This window comes from Camellia sinensis, chromosome 2, assembly GCF_055761805.1.
Source record: "Camellia sinensis isolate YWXY chromosome 2, ASM5576180v1, whole genome shotgun sequence".
Taxonomy (NCBI): domain Eukaryota; kingdom Viridiplantae; phylum Streptophyta; class Magnoliopsida; order Ericales; family Theaceae; genus Camellia; species Camellia sinensis.
Window position 1 is genome coordinate 48969161 of NC_138962.1, and position 22917 is coordinate 48992077.

The window sequence follows — 22917 nt, forward strand, 5'->3', positions numbered from 1 at the left end:
TGGAGTCGTGGTCAAATATTTCTTCAAGTCGGCCAAGACAATTTCGCACTCTTCTGTCCATAAGAAGTCTGTGGCCTTCTTCACTAAGCTGAAGAAGGGTTTGCATTTGTCAGAACTTCTGCTTATAAACCTATTCAGAGCTGTAACCCTTCCAGTAAATATCTGTACTTGCTTCGCCGATGTAGGGCTTTTTAGTTCTAGGATGGCCTTGATCTGATCTAGGCTGGCCTCAATGCCCCTTCTGGTCACCAAGTATCCCAAGAACTTACCAGATCCAACTCCAAATGCACACTTCGATGCATTGAGTCAGAGCCGATATGTTTTTAGGAGTTAGAGCCGAAAACGCCTTAAACTTAACCGAAAAAGGGCGTTAAGGGAGCGAAAAAGCCCCGGAACCACCGTAGAGATGTCACGGCCAGCTTCCCCATGATATATAGGACTTGTGACAACAAACGGAATGTCATTAGCACATGTAGTTTGGGAGTTAGAGCTGGAAATGACTTAAACTTATTCGAAAAAGGGAGAGTTTGACATCCAATAAACGTTCAACATTTTCATTGTAAATGATGCCATTGTTTCATCATACACGGAAGTCATTCGGGCGGTAAACGTATTAAGAAAGCATGATATGGTTATAGAGATAGCCCCGTAGATTACTCAAACATTTTACTTTGACTAGGAAAATGAGAATGAAGAAGAGTTAAAATAAATTTACCACCAAAACATTCTACTCATAAAAATTTATTTTATGAAGAGGTATGTTTCTAAAAATTGTATTATTTGTAAATTGAAATCAAGTTTGGAATAATCTTTCATGATACATACATGATTGTATTTCGAAAAAAAGTTTTTATACATTGTTCTACCTTAAATGCATGTTATTACAACATTTTTCCTATGTCTGAATGAATTGCTATTTTGTAATGGGTGCAATTTTTTTATTTTGTAGATGGCTTTTGGCATGGACTTGTGGATAGTCTACATTTTTGTTTATGGAGGACACTTGACACTTTTGTATAATCCTGCTAGCTATGTCTTCCTCTGCTTTTGTGAATATTAGCATTACTGATACATATAACTTTTATAATCCAACTGATAGTTGCTGGCGTGACATATAAATCACCTTTTGTCGTGGTACAGATTATGATGGTAAGTTGTACCACGCCAAATGGCCATATCGCATGGTAGTAAATATATTTTTTGTATATAGCAAGTTGGATTTTTGTATGGAAATATAATTTTAGTTTGGACAATAGTTGGTTTGTATGGAATATATATATTTAAAATTATTCATTTTTGGATGGTTGGAAGTAATATGGACTGTGGGATGATTGATTATTTTACATTGTTAAATGATGGATAGTATATGTATTGTTTTGTTTATATACATATTACAAGTTGCATGGAATATAGACAGGTTGTAAATAAATTATAATTTTGCGATGAAACATAAGAGCATGTTTTTGGCGACTAAATTGTTAGTAGCTAAAAAAAAATTCAGAAAATAGTTTTGGCTACTAAAAGTTTAGTAGCCAAAAAAAAATCAAACATTTGGCGACTAAAATATTTTGTAGCAAAAATCAATCAAACATATGGCGATTAAAATATGTTGTAGCTAAAAAACATAAGCTGAAGAAATAAAAAAAAAACTTTTGGCGACTAAAACTTTAGTAGCAAAAAAATGTGAAACTTTAGGCGACCAAATGTTTAGTAGCCAAAACATAAAATGTTTGCCGACTAAAATCTTAGTAGCTAAAAACATAAGACTTTAGGCGACTAAACCTTTAGTAGGCAAAATTTTTTTTTGACTTTAGGCGACTAAAATCTTAGTAGCCAAAACATTGTTATTTATTTTAGGCCACTAATATATTTAGTAGCTAAAATTCTTTTCCGCGACTAAATGATTACTTGTTAAAAATAATTGAACTTTTAGCGACAAAAAAATTAGTCGCCAAAAATATGATATTTAATTTTGTTTCAAACCTTTTGGCAACTAAAATAATTTTAGTCGCCAATGATCTTTCCCGACAATTCTTCCCCCAACTAATTTTGCGACCAAATATTTTTGTCGCTAAAAGCCTTCGGCGACTAAATAGTGACTTTTGCTGACAAAAAATTTAGTCGCCAAAAGTGAAAATTCTTGTAGTGAACCAAACAAAGTGTAAGTGAAAAAAAAAAAAAAAATGATTATGATTTTTTACGATGGTGTTTGGATGAATAAAAGACAATAAAATGTTGTTCATCATTTATTTTGTTTTGATATGTAGTAAATAAGAGAAAAATATAAAAAAAATAAGTGTTTTATATCATTTTTCCAAAATAACTTTCTATGTTAGTAATCTATTTTCCCAGCTTCTTCCACTGTGGAATAATTTTGACATTCTAAAAAAATTTCATTAAACTCATTTTTTTCTCACAAAATCTTTTCATTTTTTGTCAGAAACAAAACACAATTTTGGTGAAAGTTATTTTCTCATAATCTCTAACTACTCCTTACTTTACTTAACCGTGTAAATAAGTGAAGGAGTTTCTATTATTCTTTTTTTTTTTCCCTTTTCTCGCAAAACCTCACCATCTAAATGGGAGTGTTACTCCCGCTTAATAAAATTCTTACTTCGTTTCCAAAGTCTTTATTTATGATGCCTTGTTTTAAACATTTTTTTATTCGAAACTATGTTTTACCCTTTTTTAAAATGATATTTTTTAGGTTTAGCGGTGGTGGTGGAACCAATGTGAAGATAAGGATGCTGGCATGGTGGTGGGGCGGTAACAGTAATAGTGACAATGGTCGTGGTAATGGTTATGTAGTGGTGGAGGTGAGGATAGCGACAATAATTCTTTGACATTAGTAAAAGTTTAATCATAAAAAGTTTTTTTCTATTTAAAAGTATAAATATTTTTTGTTGAAATAGATTTGTTTTTGATTGATTATGAAAAATATTTTTTGTTGATTTTTTTTTATTATTATACTAAACACTAAAAAAATACAAAAAATATTTTTCACTCAAACAAACGGGACCTTATTTACAAATCTAAATAATTCAATAATTATTTTTAATTTGATTGACCACCAATTTTCTCTTCATAAACAATTTTATTTAAAAATGAATAAAATTATTGTTTGGTGTATAAATACCAACATACTATCATTTAAATAAAACATATTATTAGTTTAAAAAATTATCTAATGGCATAGCTAAAGACTAAGAAAATGTTACTTATACATAAAATTCACACAAAAAATATTATAAGAATGATATCACAATATCATTTTAATAAATAAATATAATTTTTTGTGGATGTTTTAATTTAAAATGAATGACCTACATTGAGCCATATTATTACATGCAGAAATTATGTATAAATTTTTTATTTATATAAATAATATTTTTTATGTTTGAGATTATATATTTTCATATGTATTGTAAGGGAAACACTACGGTATACACCTTATAATTAAAAAATAAAATGGCATAATTTCATAATTTTTGAGTCATACCTTTGAAAAAAAAAATTATTATAACTAAACACAAAATGAGGCATAACTAAAATAATGTCATAACTAAAAAAGAAAATTAATCAAAACTAAAAAGAAAAAATGTCATAATTGAGGTGCATATGATGCACCATTTTCAAAGGGGTGTATAGCGATCTCGGTTTTCCCTTTCGTGCTTAACTGTAATCCGGATTCGGTTTCGTAAGGGTGCTGTTGTCTTATCCTCTTTCTATCCCTTTCTCTGTGTGTTCAAGCTTTGGGTTGTGTTGGGCAAGTTGGGAATAAGTTGGTTGTGTTTTAAAACGTAAAATCTTTGCCCAGTTTTTGGTCTCTCCGCTCGAGCGGCCCTTTTGACGCTCGAGCGGGACTCTGTTGTTGCTTGTCCGCTCGAGCAGGGGTGTTGGCGCTCGAGCGGGGAAATCACCCATCCAGTATTTCGTCTGCAGTGGTAGATGCTCGAGCGGGGATCTATGAGTGATGCTCGAGCGAGGATTTTGCTGCTCGAGTGGGGCAACTTTTATATAAAGCCGAGATCCGACCTTTTTGTTCACTTTTCAACATCCTTTCTCTCTCTTACTTTTCCAAAAAGCTATTTTGAGAGTTCCTCTCACTAAAACCCTAACTTCTCTCTTAGGATTGATCTAGTATGAGTTGTTTTCTCACCTTGGGCCTTTACAAAAGTTGTGTTGATCGTCGAGGGCTATCTTTTAATCTAAAAATTTCGGGATTTGGAGCATTTCTGTTTCTTCATCTCCTTCGTTGAGTCCCATCATTCGAGGTAGGGATAACTTACTCCATCTTATGAGCTTTGTCTTTGAATTTTAGCATTTTGATATGTTGGGGGTTGTTGGGTAATTTTGAGAAAGCTTGGGCCTTTGTGTAATTTTACAAAAGTTGGGGTTTTAGATATATAAACTTATATGTATGTTAGGCATAGAGAAATGAGATTAATGTTGGGACATTGATGGAAATGGAACCTTAGGGTTGTTTTGTGAATTATGGTAATTTGCCCTAATTGGTTTAATTAATTAATGCATATAATTAATTGAAGAAAACGAGGAATTGAATTGAGAATGTTGAAATTGGGAATGTATGGGACTAAAGAGTGTAGTCGAATCTTTTATTGCTCATCTAGTTGAAATATTGATATATTATCCACTTGTGCATTTATTTCCTGCTTAGAAATAATTGTTTTGGGCTACCGGTGGAGGGTAGTGTTGAATGTTGTAGACAATGCATGATGATTAGGCAAACTAAAACTAATCAATTGGATGTGTCATAGAGTATGACAGTTGATAGAATACATTAACTTTATGTGTTGGTTGATTGTGCATATGGCCAATGTGTTTATATACATTATGTGTAGACAGTAGATAGAATACATTAACTTTATGTATTGATTGATTACGTATGTGATTCTGTGTTTATATGCATTACTTGTGTATGGGAGGAGATGGGAGATGTACTCCACGATTTGGGGAAAAATGGGGGATGTACCTCTAAACCGGTTAATGGTTAAGGGAAGATGGGGGATGGACCCAGGGATGCAGCTCATATGCTCTCCCATTGTAGTGATGATACAGCTCATATGCTTATCTATTGGAATGTTGATACAGCTCATATGCTTATCTGTTGTAGTATTGATATAGCTCATATGCTTATCTGTTGAAGTATTGATATAGCTCATATGCTTATTTGTTGTAGTAGTGGTATAGCTCATATGCTTATCTATTGAAAAGTTTGTTTGATTTGATATAGCACTAAAATGTATATCATCATCGTTTGTGAAGTATGGAAGTAGTTTATGTGTTATTGATACAACACCAAAATGTGTATCCACCTTGAATTTCGAAAATGTTCTAGTGATGACCTATAATCTCATCAAATGTTTTGGCCAGAGTACTGAACCTTGTTTTCAAACTCAAAGTTGAATAAGAAATGGAAGGTGAATTGTAACCTAGACTTAACCGTCATGGAGTTGTAATAAGATGTAAATGGAAGTGTAAGTGTTGACCATCTACCAGTTGCTAATCTCTTAGTCATTGTTCATAGTTGGTTTAGTATATTTCTACTGGGTTGTGGCTCACCCTATAAGAGGACATCATTTTCAGGTACAGGTAGCATGCCACCTCTAAGGACATAGCTTGGGAGGCTAGAGGCGGACATATTTTGGCTGTCTTATTTTCCTTGATTGTATTACATATAGTTTCAAGCCAAGAACTTAATGTGTAATTAAATTAGTACTCTCTTTTGTAACCAAGTGTTAACTTGGAAAGCTGTAAGTCCGTAGGGCATTTGCTTTTGTTGTAAACATGTAATACTTTTGTAATGAAATACTTTTGAGGAATAGATGAATGTGGACCTTTTACGTATCAATGCATGTCTCTATATGGATGGGTTTAATGTTTTTTTTTTAGGGCGTGACAGGGTGCATATTAAAATTTCTCAGATTTGCAAAACAAACAATAAACCAGAAGTAAATATGTATTACACTAATCCCCCTCAAAAAAAAAAAAGAAAAAAAAGAAAGAAAAAAAGATGGATAACTAATTCTACACCAATTTCATAAAGTGAAATTTAGTCTAACATCCCTCTCCAACTTTTAGTAATAGGAGAAATCCACAATATTTCTTTTTTGTAGTTGAAGGTCCCTAGATGAATTACTAGTTTACTTTCAACTTCATCGCATTATCAGGAGTGTCCCAATCTTTACCATCCTTGACAAGCTTCTTCTTCAAACCTTGCTTCCCGATCTCCTTCTCTTCACCAACCTTCATGATCAGACTCTCGTACATTAATTGTTATTAAGCTTATGATATTATCTCATATGATGAGATGCAGTGAAGAAAATGAGTACAAACAAATCATTTATCCTTGATGCTTTGCAGACTTCTTCTACTATTGAAGTGCAAGTTAGATGTTTGTGATGAGTACAGACCCACCTCTCAGCATTTGTTTATTTTTTTGATTATTTTGGAAAAGTTATCTATTTATGATGCTTCTACTTCTAGTACTCTGTTTTTTGTTGTAAAACCCTTATTCAACCTAGATTAGGTGTTATTATTGTAGGATGGCAAGATACGAAGATGTGACGAGTGGCCAAAGTAGATTCCAACTTCAACATAGCAGAAATTATCCTCACCAGCTCTTAGGCCCAAGGGACAAGCTGCAGAGAAGGCTATTGTTGCTTCAAAGAATGAGTTTGATAAGAAAAGTGATGAGAAGCTATCAAATAATGAGAATATGGAGGAGAACTTATCAACAGACAGAGAAGTTATAGAGAAGTGCAGAATTTCTCTGATGATGGATTCTGAATTTCTTTGGGAACAAAATTTCTCTGGGATAGATCCAAAATTTCTCTGAGAACAAAATTTCTCTGGGATAGATCTAGAATTTCTCTAGGAAGATAATTTCTCTAGGATTGAATTTTCTCTGGATTGATGTTGAGGGATCTTAGACATTATGAAAATATTAAATGTCTTTTATACTATAAAATCTTAATGCTAGGGACCCTAAAAAAAAAAATCTCCATTCAAAAATTATTAATTCCTTTACATTAATCTTGCAAATCAAATATGTCACCAAAAAAAAAAATGAAAAATTAGTCTAAGGTCCCTCTCTCATTTTTAGTAATGGAAGAGATCCACAATATTATTTTATAATGTCTAAGGTCCCTCAACCCCACACCCATGTATTACAGAGAAATTTGACTCTCTCAAATCAACTCATCGATCTCGATCTCATGATCATTATGTTGTTGACTCTAGCGAATCGAGGACAGAAGAATGGAGTCACAGTGGAGCGAGAGCGCCGAAACGAAGACTCGGTGTCGCTGAGGTTCGCCATTGCTATAAAGCTCTCTCTCCAAGCTGTTTTCTAGGTTTATTATCCTTAACTTCAGGAATCTCCATATCTTACTCCTTAGTGCCATTTCTTTGAGCACAGAGCTTCTCAGTATAATTATCAGGTAAGGAAACCCGCATCTTCCTTTTCACTTCCTCCTTATCTGCTACAGTAACATATTGATCAATTACTTCATATTTCCTAGTAACATGAGGAGCAATTTTGGGTATGAAAACAAAGCACAAGAAATCAAAGAAAACCAATAATCACAACAATGGAAGCAACACTAGTAAATTGGGCGATTCATTGAAGAGGAAGCTATTAGGGCTTGGGAGAGAAGTGGTGGTGCAGAGATCATCGATGGAGGAGCTACGACAGCGGAGGAAGCTGGGGAAGGAGGAGCAAGCAATTGTGCTGTTGAAGTATTTTGGTGAACTTGGAGAAGATTGCTCAAAAGAAGTCAATGAAATCTGTTTGATTGCTGAGAAAGTGCAGGAAAATTAACAGAAACTAAAATTCAAAAAACTTTTCAAATTTTCCATGAACACTGCTTCAGTTAGTGAATCTAAAACGACATACATTAAACATTGCTTTTATCTTTTTCCCTTCTTGTAATTTTTTTATTCATATGATTCTGAAAATCTCGCTGATCAAAAAAAATAAATAAATAATTCTGAAAATCTCATAAAAGTGTTTGTTATGACATGCTACTTTTATATAATTTAAAGTTTAATCTTTCGTGAGTTCATAACTGTACATAATCATGAGTAGATTTTATTCTCTTAATGCTTTTGTACCAATTTGAAGAAATTTGATTTCCACTAATTGTTTTAATTCCTACAACAAGTGAGGGTGGGGTCATTTTTGTTAGTGGAGTACATGAAGATGTAGAACATGAGGATCTACTGAACATATTCCTTAAATTTGTCCTTTTTTGAGTATCTTTTTTTGAATTTCTCTGAGTTTTTGTGATTTTCTCTGGAAATTTATCAATGAATTTCTCTGAGTTTTTGTGATTTTCTCTGGGAAGTCACAACATTTACATTTCAAATACCCCTACAACTGTTTCACTTTTTTATTTCAAATTTCAAATTTCAAATCTTTATAGCTTCTTCACTCAAACCCAGAGAAAATTCAAATTTCTCTGGATTCATTTTAACAATTTGAGATTTTCAGAAAATTTGAGGCACATGTGAAAATTTGTTTTTACCAGACTTAATTAAGTTGTCTTTATCATTAGGAAAATGCTCATATGATGCACATTGATACATTTGTTTCTTCTCTTCTAGGAAACAAGTACTGGAGTGGGCTTCTACGAGATTACTATGGCCCCAGAGCAGCCATATATTTCAAATTTCTGACAGAGAGTTCGGAAAAGGGTGATGATTTTTGCATGAAAGATTGGAGGAAGGATTGGATTAAGCTTACAAAGGATTGGCAAAGCAGTAGGAATTTGTATCCGGTGCAAAGCAATGGAGATGCTCTCGACACATCCAAGTGGCTTTACAACAAATACTTGAAGGATCCAAACACGTACGACCACTAAATGACACCAACTTTGTGCATAAGAAGTGGTTGATATGTGATCAAATGAATCTCTGGTGAAGAGGCAAATTCCATTCCAAAAAAAAAAAAAAATTCATCATGTAATTGTGTTCTATCTTTGCTTTGCTGATAATATCTCTTGTTTTCTTTCTCCTTCAGTTTTATTTGTGCTGATCCACTAAAAAAAATTCACATGTGCAAATTGAAGGCCGGTGAAGTCAGAGAAATTTTCAAATTTCTCTGGAGTGTTGAGTCCAGGAGAGGCACGAAGGGCAGAGAAATTTAAAATTTCTCTGGAGATGTAATTTTGTGAAATGCAGAGAAATTTCTTTGAGAGAGTGGGAAGTATATGGAAGGCAGAGAAATTTGGAAAAGGAGAGGGCAGAGAAATTTACAGTGAAAAGTTTAGGGAAAGTCAGAAATTTTTTTAAAATTTCTCTAGAAAGTCCAAAGAAATTCTTCCTAGAATTTCTCTAGACCAATTTTCTCTGTGACGTGAATTTTCTCTAGATCAACTTGAGGGACCTTAGACATTATTAAAATATTAAATGTCCTTTATACTATAAAATCTTAATACTATGGACCTTAAAAAAAATCCCCCTAAAAAAAATGTAGAATTTAAATTATTCAATTTAAAACTATAATGTCTAAAATAAAATTCACTTTGTCTGTTTTCAATTTTTAGAATTCACTTTTCAAAAAAATTTACTTGTTCATTTTTTGTTTTGTTTTTTTTTTCACTAAATTTTTTTTAATATTTTAAGTAATTTTTTTTAAAAAAATTTTAGACACACCTAACATAAATACACTTAGAAAATATAATATTTGTGAAAAAAAACTTTTAAAAATTCACTAAATACCAAAAATATAAAAAAATAATAATTCAGTACATTTTTTTATATTTTGTATATTTATTAATTTTGTAAAATATATTTTCACAAATAATTTATTATTTAGATGCATCTAAGTAAGGTGTATTCAAAAAAATGAAAAAAGTATTTAAAATTTAAAAAATATTCACCAAAAATAAAAAATAAAAAATTCAATTTTTAAAAATTAAATTCAAAAAACTGAAACTAAAATATACTGATTATTATTAAAGAAATTGTAATTATTAAAAAATAAAAAAACTAACAAGGTTCAAACAAAAGAACCCAATCCCAAATCCCACTCTCTTTTCTCTCTCTATATCTCGCGCGCACGCTTTTTTCAGGAAACCCTCGCCGACCGGAGCTCCTACTGCCGTCGCCTGAATCTCAATCGGCCATCATAGTCGCCGTTGAAGGTATGTAATGTCGAAAATACCTACTTTTTTTTTATCTTCAAAAATTCCCAGATTCTGTGTTATATATTCTCCATATCTTCTTTGAATTCTTTGAATTCCACTGATAAATGTTATGTATAACCATCCTACTACATAATCTCCCTACTGATTCTTATGCATCATGATTCTATAGAAATGGGTTTGCTGATGATTGGGTTGTTGTTTCTTTGTTGAAATTAAGTTCACTGAATTTGTGCTAACAGATTCATACTGTTTTACCTTGTTAAATCTATATAGACTTTATTCGAATAAATGCAGTAATTGCTTCTCTTGAATGTGTTGTTTTGTTCCACCCTGCTATGGAATGTCCAATGCATGCTGCATAACAGTAATGTGGATATGGTAGAGTATGAAATCTGTATTTGTTCTAAAATTTTCTGCATTGTGGTGTTGTATCCAAGGTTGTAGATTTGAATATGTACTGGGGCTTAGTTCCTGTTGTTAATAAAATAAGTATAACTAAAAATTTTGGCAGATAATTCTTTGGTGGCTGAGTGAGTCTTGGTCAATTTTTGTGGGAATTCTTTTTCATTATTATTAATGTTGTTGTTTTTTTTTATTTTAATATTTTAGTTCCATGGAAGAAGAAGTGGCAAGCGTCTGTTCAAGTGTGGAGGTGGATGGAGATATTATTGAGATTGAAATGAATGAAGGAAGTGTGGAGCTAAATGAAGCAAATATTGAGAATGAAACGGGGGAAATGGAAAATGCAGAAGACAATGTTGAGGACCCCAAGTTGGGAATGGAATTTAACGCCATTGATGAGATTTATAACTATTACAGAAGATATGCCAAGCAAAATGGTTTTTCCGTGTCTAAAAGAACCTGTAAAAAGGGTGATGATGGGAAGACGAAGTATGTAAGTGTTTCCTGTAATCGTGCTGGTAAGCCAAGGATCAGACCAAGCAACTCAATTAGACTTCGAAAGCAAACAAAAACGGGTTGCAAAGCTGGTCTTAATGCAGTTTTGCGCCCCAATGACAGGTGGGTATTGAACTCCTTTGTACTTGACCACAACCACGAGTTGAGTCCAGGCAAATGTAAGTTTTACAAGTGCAACAAGATACTTCAACCGCATGTGAAAGGGAGACTTGAATTAAATGATGGAATTGATAGTGGAATGAACAAGAACTCGAATTCAATTGTGCGCGAGGCAGGGGGGCATGAGAATATGCCAATTCTAGAGAAGGACTGCAAAAAATTTGTCAAAAAAACTGGACACTTGCGGCTTGGTGAAGGAGATGCTACTGCAATGCACGATTATTTTTTGAAAATGCAAGTTGACAATTCAGATTTCTTCTACGCAATGGATTTCAATGAAAAGGGTCGACTAAGGAATGTCTTTTGGGCCGATGCAAGGAGTAGGGCGGCTTTCAAAGAATTTGGTGACGTGGTTACATTTGACACAACATGCTTGGTGAACAAATATGACTTGCCATTTGCTCATTTTGTAGGGGTGAACCATCATGGGCAATTGATGTTGTTAGGGTGTGCACTCATCTCACATGAAGACACAGAAACATTTACATGGCTATTCCAGTCTTGGCTTGCATGCATGTATAGATGTTCTCCAATTGCAATAATTACAGATCATGACATAGCTACGAAAAAGGCCATAGAGATTGTTTTCCCTAATGCACGACATCGGTGGTGCTTGTGGCATATCATGAAAAAGTTGTCCGAGAAATTGAGTGGGTATGAACAATATGAATCCATGCAATTGTGTATGCAAAAAGTAGTTTATGACTCATTAACGAAGGAAGAATTTGAAGAAAATTGGGCCAAGTTTATTGAGAATCATCAACTTAAAACCAATGAATGGCTACTTGGGTTGTATGATGAGAGGCATCGATGGGTGCCTGCATTTGTAAAAGATTTATTTTGGGCAGGAATGTCAGCCATACAGCAAAGTGAAAGTATGCCCACGTTCTTTGATGAGTTTATCAACTCGAAGACCACGTTGAAACAGTTTTTGGAGCAATATGACAATGCTTTGGCAAAAAAGGTGGAAAATGAAAATAGTGAAGAATTTAAATCTTTCAACTCGTACATCCCATGCATAACACATTATGAGTTAGAGAAGCAATTTCAGAGTGCTTATACGATGGCAAAATTTGAAGAGTTTCAGCAGGAGTTAATAGGAAAGATTTATTGTTATTTGTCTTCACGTAAAGAAGGTGGTGGATTTGTAGAATATGAAGTTGAACAAGATGTATCCTTTGAAGAAAGTCTTCAGCGTGCAACTTTCAATGTTTCTTTTAAAGAAGAAACCAGTGAAGCTAATTGTACTTGTCGGTTGTTTGAGTTTAAGGGAATACCATGCAGACATCAAATTATGGTATTTTTGCAAAGGGGGATTCATCGAATACCAAACAAATACATTTTAAAAAGATGGAACAAAAATGTAAAAAGGAGGCACACTAAAGTTCGAATCTGTTATGACAACTCGTCTCTCAAACTTGAAGCACGTCGCTATGATAAAATGTGCAATGCCTTCTATGAGGTTGCCGATTTGGCAGCAGATTTTGAATATAGGTGTGAAAAGGTGATGGCACATTTACATGAACTAAAAGAGGACTTCAAAGAAGTTGAAGTTGTTTCCGGAAGCAATAAACATGTTTCTATGGTTACTCATAATGAGTCAACCTCACAAGGGGATGGTATTGTAATTTCAAAAGGAAGCACAAACATACTTGATCCATTGACTGTTCGTCAAAAGGGGCGACCACCGTGCAAGAGGAAGCAATCCAAGGTTGAAAAAGTTATCAAGGAAAAAAAGGAAGGAAAAAAGAAGCTGAAGACCACAACTACTGAGGGAAATATAGAGAAGGTCATAGTAGTGATAAATTATATTGCTTCATTGTTGTTTGAATACTACTCAATTTCATTGCTAACATTTCTTGCTTCACGTTTCGCAGAATAACAATGATGATGGTAATTTGCACGGTACAACTTCAACTATTGGATTTGTTGCCCCTGGTACACAAGAAACTATTCACCCAAATGTAAGTCTTATGTAATATGCATTTAGACAACAGCAATTTAATAGGCTGATATTTTTGGTTTGCCAGTTTGCTTCTTTTGTAAAGTTAGTTATATATAATGTGCACATATAATGATTTTGGGGGATGTTGGATTACTGTTTATATACAATGCAGAAATCTGGAATGAAACAGTCACAACTTGTTGGTGGAATCAGTTATGACTTGGTGTTGCCAAACGTGATTGGCCATCCAAGCATCACTGCAATGAGACCACATCTTGGGCAGAATAATATGCTACAAGGGTTTGGCATGCACCCATTCATGGTACCCACTCTGACCATAGGTTATGTTTAAAGCTTTACTAGCTCTTATAGCAAAATTAAGTTTCTTGATTACAGCGTGTATCTTCCTTCACTTTTTTGTTAGGGTCATAATCATCCATCTCCATATTGGAGGGCAGGACAATCAAGTTTCATCCACATGGTGAATGCACAAGCTAAAAATCCAAGATTGCATGAAAATGGTAAAAGTGAAAAAAGTTGACATATTAGTTGTGATGAAGATTATGCACAAACATGGAAGCTATTTGGATCTGATGATGTAACTGCACAATGTTCACTGAAGTGTTTGATGTACTTGCTAATGTCACTGAAAGTTTGATGTAAATGCTAACTATGGTTGAGACTTTTCTCGTGTTTTCTCTCGTTGGACTCTTCATCTGATTCAGGTTCAGAATCTGATGGAGTGCTGGATATAGATATTGTAACTTCAATGTTTCATGTTGGACATCCCTGTCCGGGTACCTTTATTAAGTAAATGGAGCTTTTGTGAAGAGCTAGCCTGTTGCTTCTTTTTGTATATATATGTGTGTGTGTGTGTGTGTGTGTGTGTGTGTTTGGAAGTAACAAGAACGGTCAATTGTTGAGTAGTGAACGGTGCGTGGTCTAGGGTGTTCAATCTCCTTTCTTTTAAACTGTTTTGAAATGGTTGTAGATGTTTCTCCAGTTGATTATGGAATTTGTAGTGTTCACTGTGGTGTTACCAATTCATTTATATGTTGTGAATTGTGATCAAACAAAAGTCATTGAAATATAAAATATTCTTCGTCAATAGTCCATTTGTGCACATAAGTAGTGGTCATAAGCCTGTTGTTCATTATGCAATGGCCATATCTACTAGTTAGATTATGTTCATGAAATGTAAAGCCAGGTAAAATAATATATAAAAACTTGCACTTTTTTGGTTAAGTTCTCACGTTAACATTGTCTTTATAATATTCGCTTAAATCCCATATTTAAAAATGTCATTGCAGTAAAATACAAAAGTTGGTCGCAATCAACATTTCAAAAAAAAGAAATGTCTAGTTCAAACATTTTTATCTTCAATTTCAGGTATTTGTTCTCAATGTTTTGGATATCAATAACCATCATAATCCATCACTGACTGTGCTTTAGAGTCATAGAAGCCCAATTTTCTAATTCTCTTTTCTCTGCAGTTAAATCATCCAAAATGCATGTTGATTGATACAATTCAATAATCTGAACTCATTCAAAACGTCTACTATCACAATTATCCTACAAAGACAATAATTCAACAATGAAGTTCTACAAAACAAATAATTCAAGCTTGTTAAAATTAGAGGCGTGCACGATTGGCGTGGTGCAGTTTTGAAAGAAGATTGGCATGGTGCAGTTTTGAAAGAAAAAAAACGCAGGGAGGTTGGTTGAGTTATACCAGAGGTTTCAACTTGGTGGTTGGGCAGGTTGCCTTTTGATTTTGCAAATTGGACCTTTGTAACTGGACCTTCAACATCTAAAACAGAAAAGGGTTTATAAATTGGAAAAATTTGAATAAATATCCATAAGATTAATGGCCTCAATATCTTACACATCCTTCTTTTCTTTTCTTTTTATAAGTCTCAAATCTTACACAATCAAATTATGAATAGATAAAAAAAACAAATAATTATAGAAGTTCTCTCATATAAATGCAAGAAATCAGTATCAACAGTAAGATTTTAAGTTCAAATCTATAGAGAAATGTTGGCATGCGTTGTAATTTAATTACTGACATACTAACCGCTATCTTGTAAAAAAAAATAATAGGAAAAAAACACTCGTATACATCACAAATTCACCAAAAATCACTTGTATACATTGAAATTTGCAAATGTTTGTGGGGTAGCTCATTTACAAAATTTCAAGATTTTATTTGGTAATCCGAAATCGAAATTCAATCTTAGTTCATCTAAAAAATGGCTAAATAAAGTAGAAATTTACATCTCAAAACCCAATATAAAGGACAAAGAATCTCCATCTCAAATTTTGCAAACCATAGCACCAAATCAAGAAAGAGATTTCGTTAAGAGAGAGTCCCAAATTGGGACACTAGGGTTCTCAAACTCTAAAATATTAAATATGAAAATATCATAAACTGAATATTAGAGGGGTTTAACCACCTATTTATAAATAAAAGACTCGACTAATTCTAATTAACTCTTATTACACTAAAACCCAACAACCACACTAATTTTAATTACATCACTTATCTTCAAAACTTTGATCTTATATACACATTTCATTGTTAGAGTAATTTTTCTAAATGCATATTGTTGTACACACAAAATTGTGCATATTGCGTAACACTCTCACTCTCTATGGTACACAAGCATGCAAACACAAACATATAAATGTGAATAACCCAAATAAAAATATATAACCTCTAACAGAACTTCTATCTATGAAAATAACTCCTTTTTTTGTTAGCTGTAGTGAAAAGACTTGTTGCTACACGTTATATACACACACATATTTGCTGATTTGGTGACTATTACTAGCCCTAAAAAATTTGTGATGAATGATGTACCCATTCTAAGACGTAATCCAAATTTGTGTCATATCACTATCAAGAGAATTAGTTAAGATAGGACGAGTGTGGCTTCAATGCGAAAGATACTCTTTCCGACCTTTTACTTTTTCCTTGTGCAACACATGAATCAACGGTCCACATCCCTAATAACCCCGTCATTGTCCCTACTTTGATGCTAGGTAGGAACATAGAAACAGAACAGAGACTCTCACAAGTCTATGTCTTTGTCCCATTCTGTGTTTAATTTCTGTGCACAACTATTCTCCATTACCCCAAAAAACCATAACAAACACCATATGTGCTAAAGGTGGACAAGATGAACAGATAATCACAAACCTGTGTCTGTCTCCTTGTGTTTGATTGCTATGCATTAACACAAAAATCAAGACAACACAATCCATACTAAAGGTGGACAAGATGATCAATGAGTGCCTTGACCATAAATGCCTACCTACTAAAATTTACAAATTGCCTACATATACACGATAAATTCAATAAACTATTGGATCACATATTTAAAACCAAACATTACATTCCACATTTTTGTAGGAGCTTCAATGATATCAGCGGTTCGTCACAAGGCATCTACTTCTCATTCAGAAAGTGTCTTCACCACATCAATTTCTGAAAACAGCTTGCAGAGCTTCTCGCTCATACCTCAGATTAACTAGCGTATTTTTATCAGAAGTGTCTTTGCCACATCAATTTCTGAAAACAGCTTGCTTGATCGTTTAAGACATGTATCTCATTGGAGAAGCAAGAGCTTTGCGTGAAGCGTTGCACCAACGTGTGTAGCATGCACGGAGGTTAGGCCAGTCTGAAGACGGGCAATAAGTGAAGTGGTGGAGCCATAGAGACAACACCTTCTCTTGATCTTCTTCTTCTTCCAACATATCTATGATCTCCTCCAATACTCTTTCTAGCTCTGCTCTTTCGTTGATGCTCAACACCGGTGAATCGGTGCCATTGCTCGCTCGACACAACAATGGTAGCCATGACATTAACATTTTCATCTTGGTTTGCCTTTGTTGCTCTTTCTTGCTTTCTTCATCCACCTCTGCTCCTAGGACTTTGGCTTGCTTGAATAAGAATGCTATAAATGGGAGAAGAAATTGTAACTGTTACGTAATTTTGTGTATGCAAGCATAAATTTTATTTATTTTTTGATAAGAATGCAAGCATAAAATGATACTCAAAAGATTTATATTAATAAACAAATAATGCAACACAATGCACAAAGCCTTAATCCAGAAAATAAATACACCCAACATTATAAAAAATAAAAAACAGCAGAGATGTATAATATGTTCTTCACAAAAATTTAAATATGGTGGATATGTTTATATTTCAATCTGAAAGACCATTTCAAAAGTTTAAATTAACAAAAAAAGCTGTCAAAAAAATTTCTACAGCAAGCACATAATGCAATACGATAGGTACTTTTTCACTCTCTTAAATATTTCATTTAAGCTTAGAAATATTTACTAAATGGGAATTTTGGGCCTACAGATTTAATTGGGAGGAAGGCCTTTGTTTGATTATAGAACCCTGCATTTATTTTTACCTTTTTTTTGGATATAAGGAGATATCACTCTAATCTTTGTCAACATCTTACAAATCTTGGCCATGATGTCAAGACTGCAGTAGTGGAGGTGTGAAAATATTAGGTTTTGTGCATATATGGCAGTATATATATTTTGTATATATAAGGGATTTGAGTCAATATTCTTGTTTCCTTTTCAGTCGTAGGTTAGATTGTTATATAAAGTGGTGTAGTATATATACAAAACCTAATATTCTCACAGGAGGCTTTGGAGTTCTAGTACCTGATAGAAAAGTTTTCCATTGTCAAAAGGTGTGTTAGCTTTTTCATTGGTCTTTTGGATTGTATAGGGAAAAGTGTAAGAATCAGAAGATAATTTTTTCACTTATGCCCTTTTATTTAGATTCTTTTCCAAATTCATAATCCAAACACAGCCTTAAGAGGCAAATCTCTTACAGGTAACAACACTTCAAGGTCTAATAAACTGGACCTAACTTAGTTTGGCCACCCTTTGCTGTCAAAAGACAGGATTGATGTTTCCAAGTCCTCCACACTATGGAGATCTCTCTTCCTCGAAAAGGGAGTTCTCTCCCAACTAAGTTCTTTGTAATTAGAAGTTGTTGTATCCATTAACACGTGGATCTCAGACAAGAGTGGTGCTATGTATTGATGAAGGGTGTTCAATTGAATACCCTAAACTTATATATGATATGTAAAGAGTGGTAGGTTAGCTTAGCCTTGAACCCCTGAACATTCTATTACCTTAAAAATTACAGAACATTTGGTCAAAAGTAGGAGACCACATGACACCCATAAATAAATATCAAGTCTAACAGTGACACAATTCATCACTAGACAATAAAAATCTGCATAGGATTGAGTAGGTCCACCCTTATCTTATCTCCCACTAACCTACCCTTGTAGTCTCATTACCAAAATGTGAGATTTCCCATTACATTGGTTGGAGACACCAGGGGATATCCCACTTTCTTGTCTTCATTGAGTAGGTCAACCCTTATCTCCCACTAACCTACCCTTGTAGTCTCATTACCAAAATGTGAGATTTCCCATTACATTGGTTGGAGACACCAGGGGATATCCCACTTTCTTGTCTTCTATTGATTCTATTCTCTTATTTTTTTAACAAGACTTTGTATTAGAAACTATGTATGGTGTAGATATAAATTAGGTGTGTTGTTTATTTGTTTGTTTGATTAACAATTGTTTTCTTAGTTATTTTTTATAGCAAATTCTGTAAAATTGTAATTAGATTCCTGAGTAATATAATATAGAATTGAAGTAAAAATTTCTTTGCTTATGCTTAACACACAATATTTGGGGTGTCTTTCAAAGGAATACCCTGATAAGAATTTTTGGAGTCACTTTAGAAAGAAAATCAAGAAAATCCACTACGGTTTTTTCTTTTTTGCAAAAAATTATACTTTCTAAGAACAGTAAGACAATGACCCTTGACGGGTCAAATTTGCATTATCAATATTAAGGGGTGTAAAATCTTGACGAATCTTCCATGCCGTGCCACGCACTGCAGAGAATAATTGTCCTTTCTCACTCATTGTGTTTTGAGTAATGGTAGAGACCCAAATATTCTACCAAAAGTTTTATCAAATGTCTCCCATGGGGGTCGGACCCACACAATGTGAGTCCTACACCCATTTGAGACATTTGGTAGAATTTTTGGGGCTCTAGCATTTTTGTTATGTTTTACTAAACTCATTTAATTAGTTGAAGTTAAAATTGTGGCTAAGCATAAACATAGAATCCAAAATGTTCCATAATCAAATAATGAAGCACACAAGTCCAATGGTGTGAAAATGACATGTATACACATACCTGAGACCTTAACAAGAGACCCTTGAAGCCGCGGCTCAGCGAAGAGAGCTAGCCAAGCCAATTGCGTAGCCGAAGCCCACTTCTCCACAGCTTCCTCCACACATCCACAAGCCGCCATCTTCTGAGCCAGCCACAGCACCTCAGCAGCAAGCTTCTCCGCCGAACTCCCCAACCCCCGGCGGTTCATCTCCTCCCTCGACTTCCCGAACCGGGTCCACGCCACATCCCGAACCGCCCTCAAAACCCTCCTCACTTTCTTGTAATCTCCCCCTTCTCGCTTCTCACCCGTCGTCATCGCTTCACCACTCGGACCGCCAAGGTCCCGTTTCTGATCCCGGTCCATCACAGCAGCCTCAAACTGCCTCAAAGTCCTCGAAAAAGCCGCCGAAAGAACCGCACAGTTCACCGCACGTAGCGGTTCAGACCGCTCCTGGAGATTCTCTTCTATAAGCCTCTCCGCTAAAGATCGAACAACTTCATACTTCCTAGAGCTGACCGGAATATCAGTAACGATCGACAACAACTGCGAAAGCGCTCGAGCGATACCCGAATCACCACTTCCGCCGCCTCCGCCTCCGCCTCCGCCTCCGCCTCCGCCGCCGTAGCAGGCGGCAGATGCGGCGGGGGGGACGTAGTTTTGGGATTTGGGAGGTTTGTGAGAGTAATTGTAGGTTTCCGGGGAGAGGGAGAGAGAGGAGTGGGGGAGGAGGCGGAGGAGGAAGAGGAAGGAGGAGATGAGGAAGCAGCGGAGGAGTTGGAGGAGCTTGTACCTCTCGGCTAAGGTTAGGAGCGATTTGTCGGCGAAGATGAAGAGAGATGTGAGTATGTTGAGGAAGAGAGGAACTACGAAGGTGGGTGAGTTTTCCATCACAGCGCTTTGTTTCTTCTTCGATTCGATTCAAGGCTGAATTGTTATTGTTATTGTTATTGTTATGCAGAGCAAGTGTTTGATTTGGGGTTTGTGTGGATGGGTGGGGTAATCGTGGTTGAAAATGGCGGTGGTGGGGGTGGTTTTGATTGGGTGAATGATGATGGAGTTTCCGTGAAACGAAACGAGTGAGGGACCCAGACACGACAAAAATGGGACGTACTTATGTGGCTGGTGTTTTTGGACCGTTGAAATAATGTTTACAATAAAAAAATGGGAGAAATTATTCATTGCCCCAGAAACATTTTTCTATCCCATTCATATTTAGATAAGTATCCAATTATCTCCTTCAAAAGAGTAGGACCCACTGTTTCCACCAATAATAACTAGGTTGGAGCACCACCTAGGATTGCCCTTCGGGCAATGAATAATTTCTCAGCGAATAGTGGGCTACCAACAGTTTTTTGCCCTTTCTTTGTCGTGTCTTAATCAATATTTTGTCTCACATGAGTTATTTATAAATTCTATTTTGAGGATTTATAACCCAATAAATTCACAATGTATTTTTATGTTTCACCTAATATAATACATTTGGAATTATATTTTAAAAACTTTTTTTTTTTTTCATAGTAGAAGTATTATGTGAATTATTTTATTCTTTATAAATTTTTATTAATATATATATATATATATTATATCATATATTTAGGAGAGTAAAAATTATTATTATATATATTTCATTTATAATATATATAAAATATTATATATAAATATAGAATATTACTATTTTTAATATTTTCTTTGTCCTAATGTGAGGGATTCAATTGATCAAAAAAATTTCTTCACCATTATTTTATAATCTTATTATGCAGTGGCGGAGCCAGGATCTCAATTTAAAAGGGCAACATTGAGTTAAAATCATAGTAATCTACCACAATGTAAATAATTTTGATTTTTAATTGAGGGTAAAACAACTAAAAACGATTCATATTTAAAATTTTAAAGTTATGCTCAAGTTAGTTAGTTTTTGTGCTTTATGTTTTTTATTGTTTATTTATTATTAGGACTTTTCTTAGGTGTGCCTTGCATATGGTATGCAAGGCATTTACACCCTTTCTATTTTGCATTTACATCTTTTATGTATTGGGTTATACGATATTTTTTGAACGTTTACACATTGGTGACCTGCTAAACGGATCCTTTGTAGGTATATTAATTAAATAATATAATATATTAATAATTCCATAAAAGGTCCTAAAAGGTGTAAAATGTGAAAATATTTTCAGAAATGGGTGTAAACTTTCACAAAATGGTGTAAGGTATAAACTTTCAAGAAAAGGTGTAAACCTTCAGAAAATGGTGCAAGTGTTTTGACGAAAAGGTATAAACTTTTAGAAATTTGTGTAAACTTTCACAAAATGGCGTAAGTATTTTGACGAAAAGGTATAAGTTTAGAAAAAATTTCAGAAAATGTGTAATGTTTCAGAAAAAGTGTAAAATTTAGTTTAGTGTAAATTTTATCGACAAATAACAGTTTAGTCGCTAAAGATTTAAAATTTTATTACCATCGGCCCCCCTCTTCTCTGTTTTCCACCAATACTTTCTATGTTCTCTCTCACACACACACAGAATAGTCACCACCAATCCTGACCCCCGCTGACCACCCAAGCGTCAGTCGCCTCCGGTGCTAACTGCCATCTGACATCGCCACCTCCACAACGATCGCTACGGCCACCGCCACGGCCGCTGCCGCTGCCGCTACCACAAATCAAAGGTTTTTTTTCTCTCTCGCTATCGATCTTGGTCTCTCTCTGTCGATGTCGGCCTATTCTCCATCGATGTCGATCTCTCTCTGTCGATTCCTGACTATCTCGGTCTGTCTCCAGCAATCTTGGTCTGTCTGTGTCCTTGTCAGTCTCTTCTCTGTCGATCTCTGTCGATTTCGGTCCCTCTCTGTCGATCTCGGTCTGGCTGTCTCTGTCGATCACTGTCCATCTAGGTCTCTATGTCTGTCGATCTCAGTCTATCTCTCTCTTTGTGTCTGTCTCTTGCTCTATATTAAAAATGGTTCTCTTTTACATTGACATACTTGGTTGGATTTGGACTTGGAGTCGCTATTCCAAGCCCTCCCAAACTCATCTTCTCTGAAACGGACTTCTACTGAGAGAAAGGCCAAGCCCTCCGAAACGCCCTTCTCTCTTACATTGCCATTATTTGAACAAGACAAATACAATTTGATTGGATTTTAGGAACTTACACGTTTTGTGAAAAAACGGAACTTACACGTTTTGCGAAGTTACTTACGTCTCTTGTGAAAACACTTACACTATTTGTGGAAGGTTACACATTTGTGAAATAATTTATTTTGTAAAATTTACACATTTTCGTTGAAATACTAACACATTTTGTGAGAAGTTACTACTTTTGTAAAGAATGTTATTCAAAAAATTTACACATTTTCTGAGAACAGAACTTACACTTTTTGTCAAATAACTTACATCTTGTGTGAAAAATTTTACACCTATGGAAAATATGTTTTCATAAAGTTTACACCTTTTGTTAAAAACTTACATGTTTTCTGAAAGTATACACCTT

The 22917-nt window shown here is 34.6% G+C and overlaps 2 protein-coding genes and 1 long non-coding RNA gene across 4 annotated transcripts; 2 read left to right on the forward strand and 1 right to left on the reverse strand.

Moving 5' to 3' along the window:
* Window positions 1–10001: 10001 nt before the first annotated feature.
* On the forward strand, window positions 10002–14024 carry LOC114279401 (protein FAR1-RELATED SEQUENCE 6). 2 transcript variants are annotated; one of them, XM_028221630.2, is made up of 5 exons: window positions 10002–10169; window positions 10782–13038; window positions 13127–13213; window positions 13367–13516; window positions 13619–14024. In XM_028221630.2, exons 2-5 carry the CDS (start codon window positions 10786–10788, stop codon window positions 13733–13735), a joined length of 2607 nt encoding a protein of 868 aa, XP_028077431.2. In that variant the 5' UTR covers window positions 10002–10169; window positions 10782–10785; the 3' UTR covers window positions 13736–14024. The 2 variants fall into 2 exon arrangements, with proteins under 2 accessions (XP_028077431.2, XP_028077432.2); XM_028221631.2 differs by having other exon boundaries at window positions 13591–13878.
* A 2335-nt stretch (window positions 14025–16359) lies between these two features.
* On the reverse strand, window positions 16360–20851 carry LOC114279399 (uncharacterized). The gene is made up of 2 exons (XM_082914312.1): window positions 19455–20851; window positions 16360–17153 (listed from the first exon to the last, which is right to left on the reverse strand). Exons 1-2 carry the CDS (start codon window positions 20320–20322, stop codon window positions 16792–16794), a joined length of 1230 nt encoding a protein of 409 aa, XP_082770438.1. The 5' UTR covers window positions 20323–20851; the 3' UTR covers window positions 16360–16791.
* LOC114279400 (uncharacterized) lies at window positions 17149–18900 on the forward strand. The gene is made up of 2 exons (XR_003635265.2): window positions 17149–18487; window positions 18611–18900. It is a non-coding gene; the product is annotated as an uncharacterized LOC114279400 (long non-coding RNA).
* Window positions 20852–22917: the final 2066 nt, after the last annotated feature.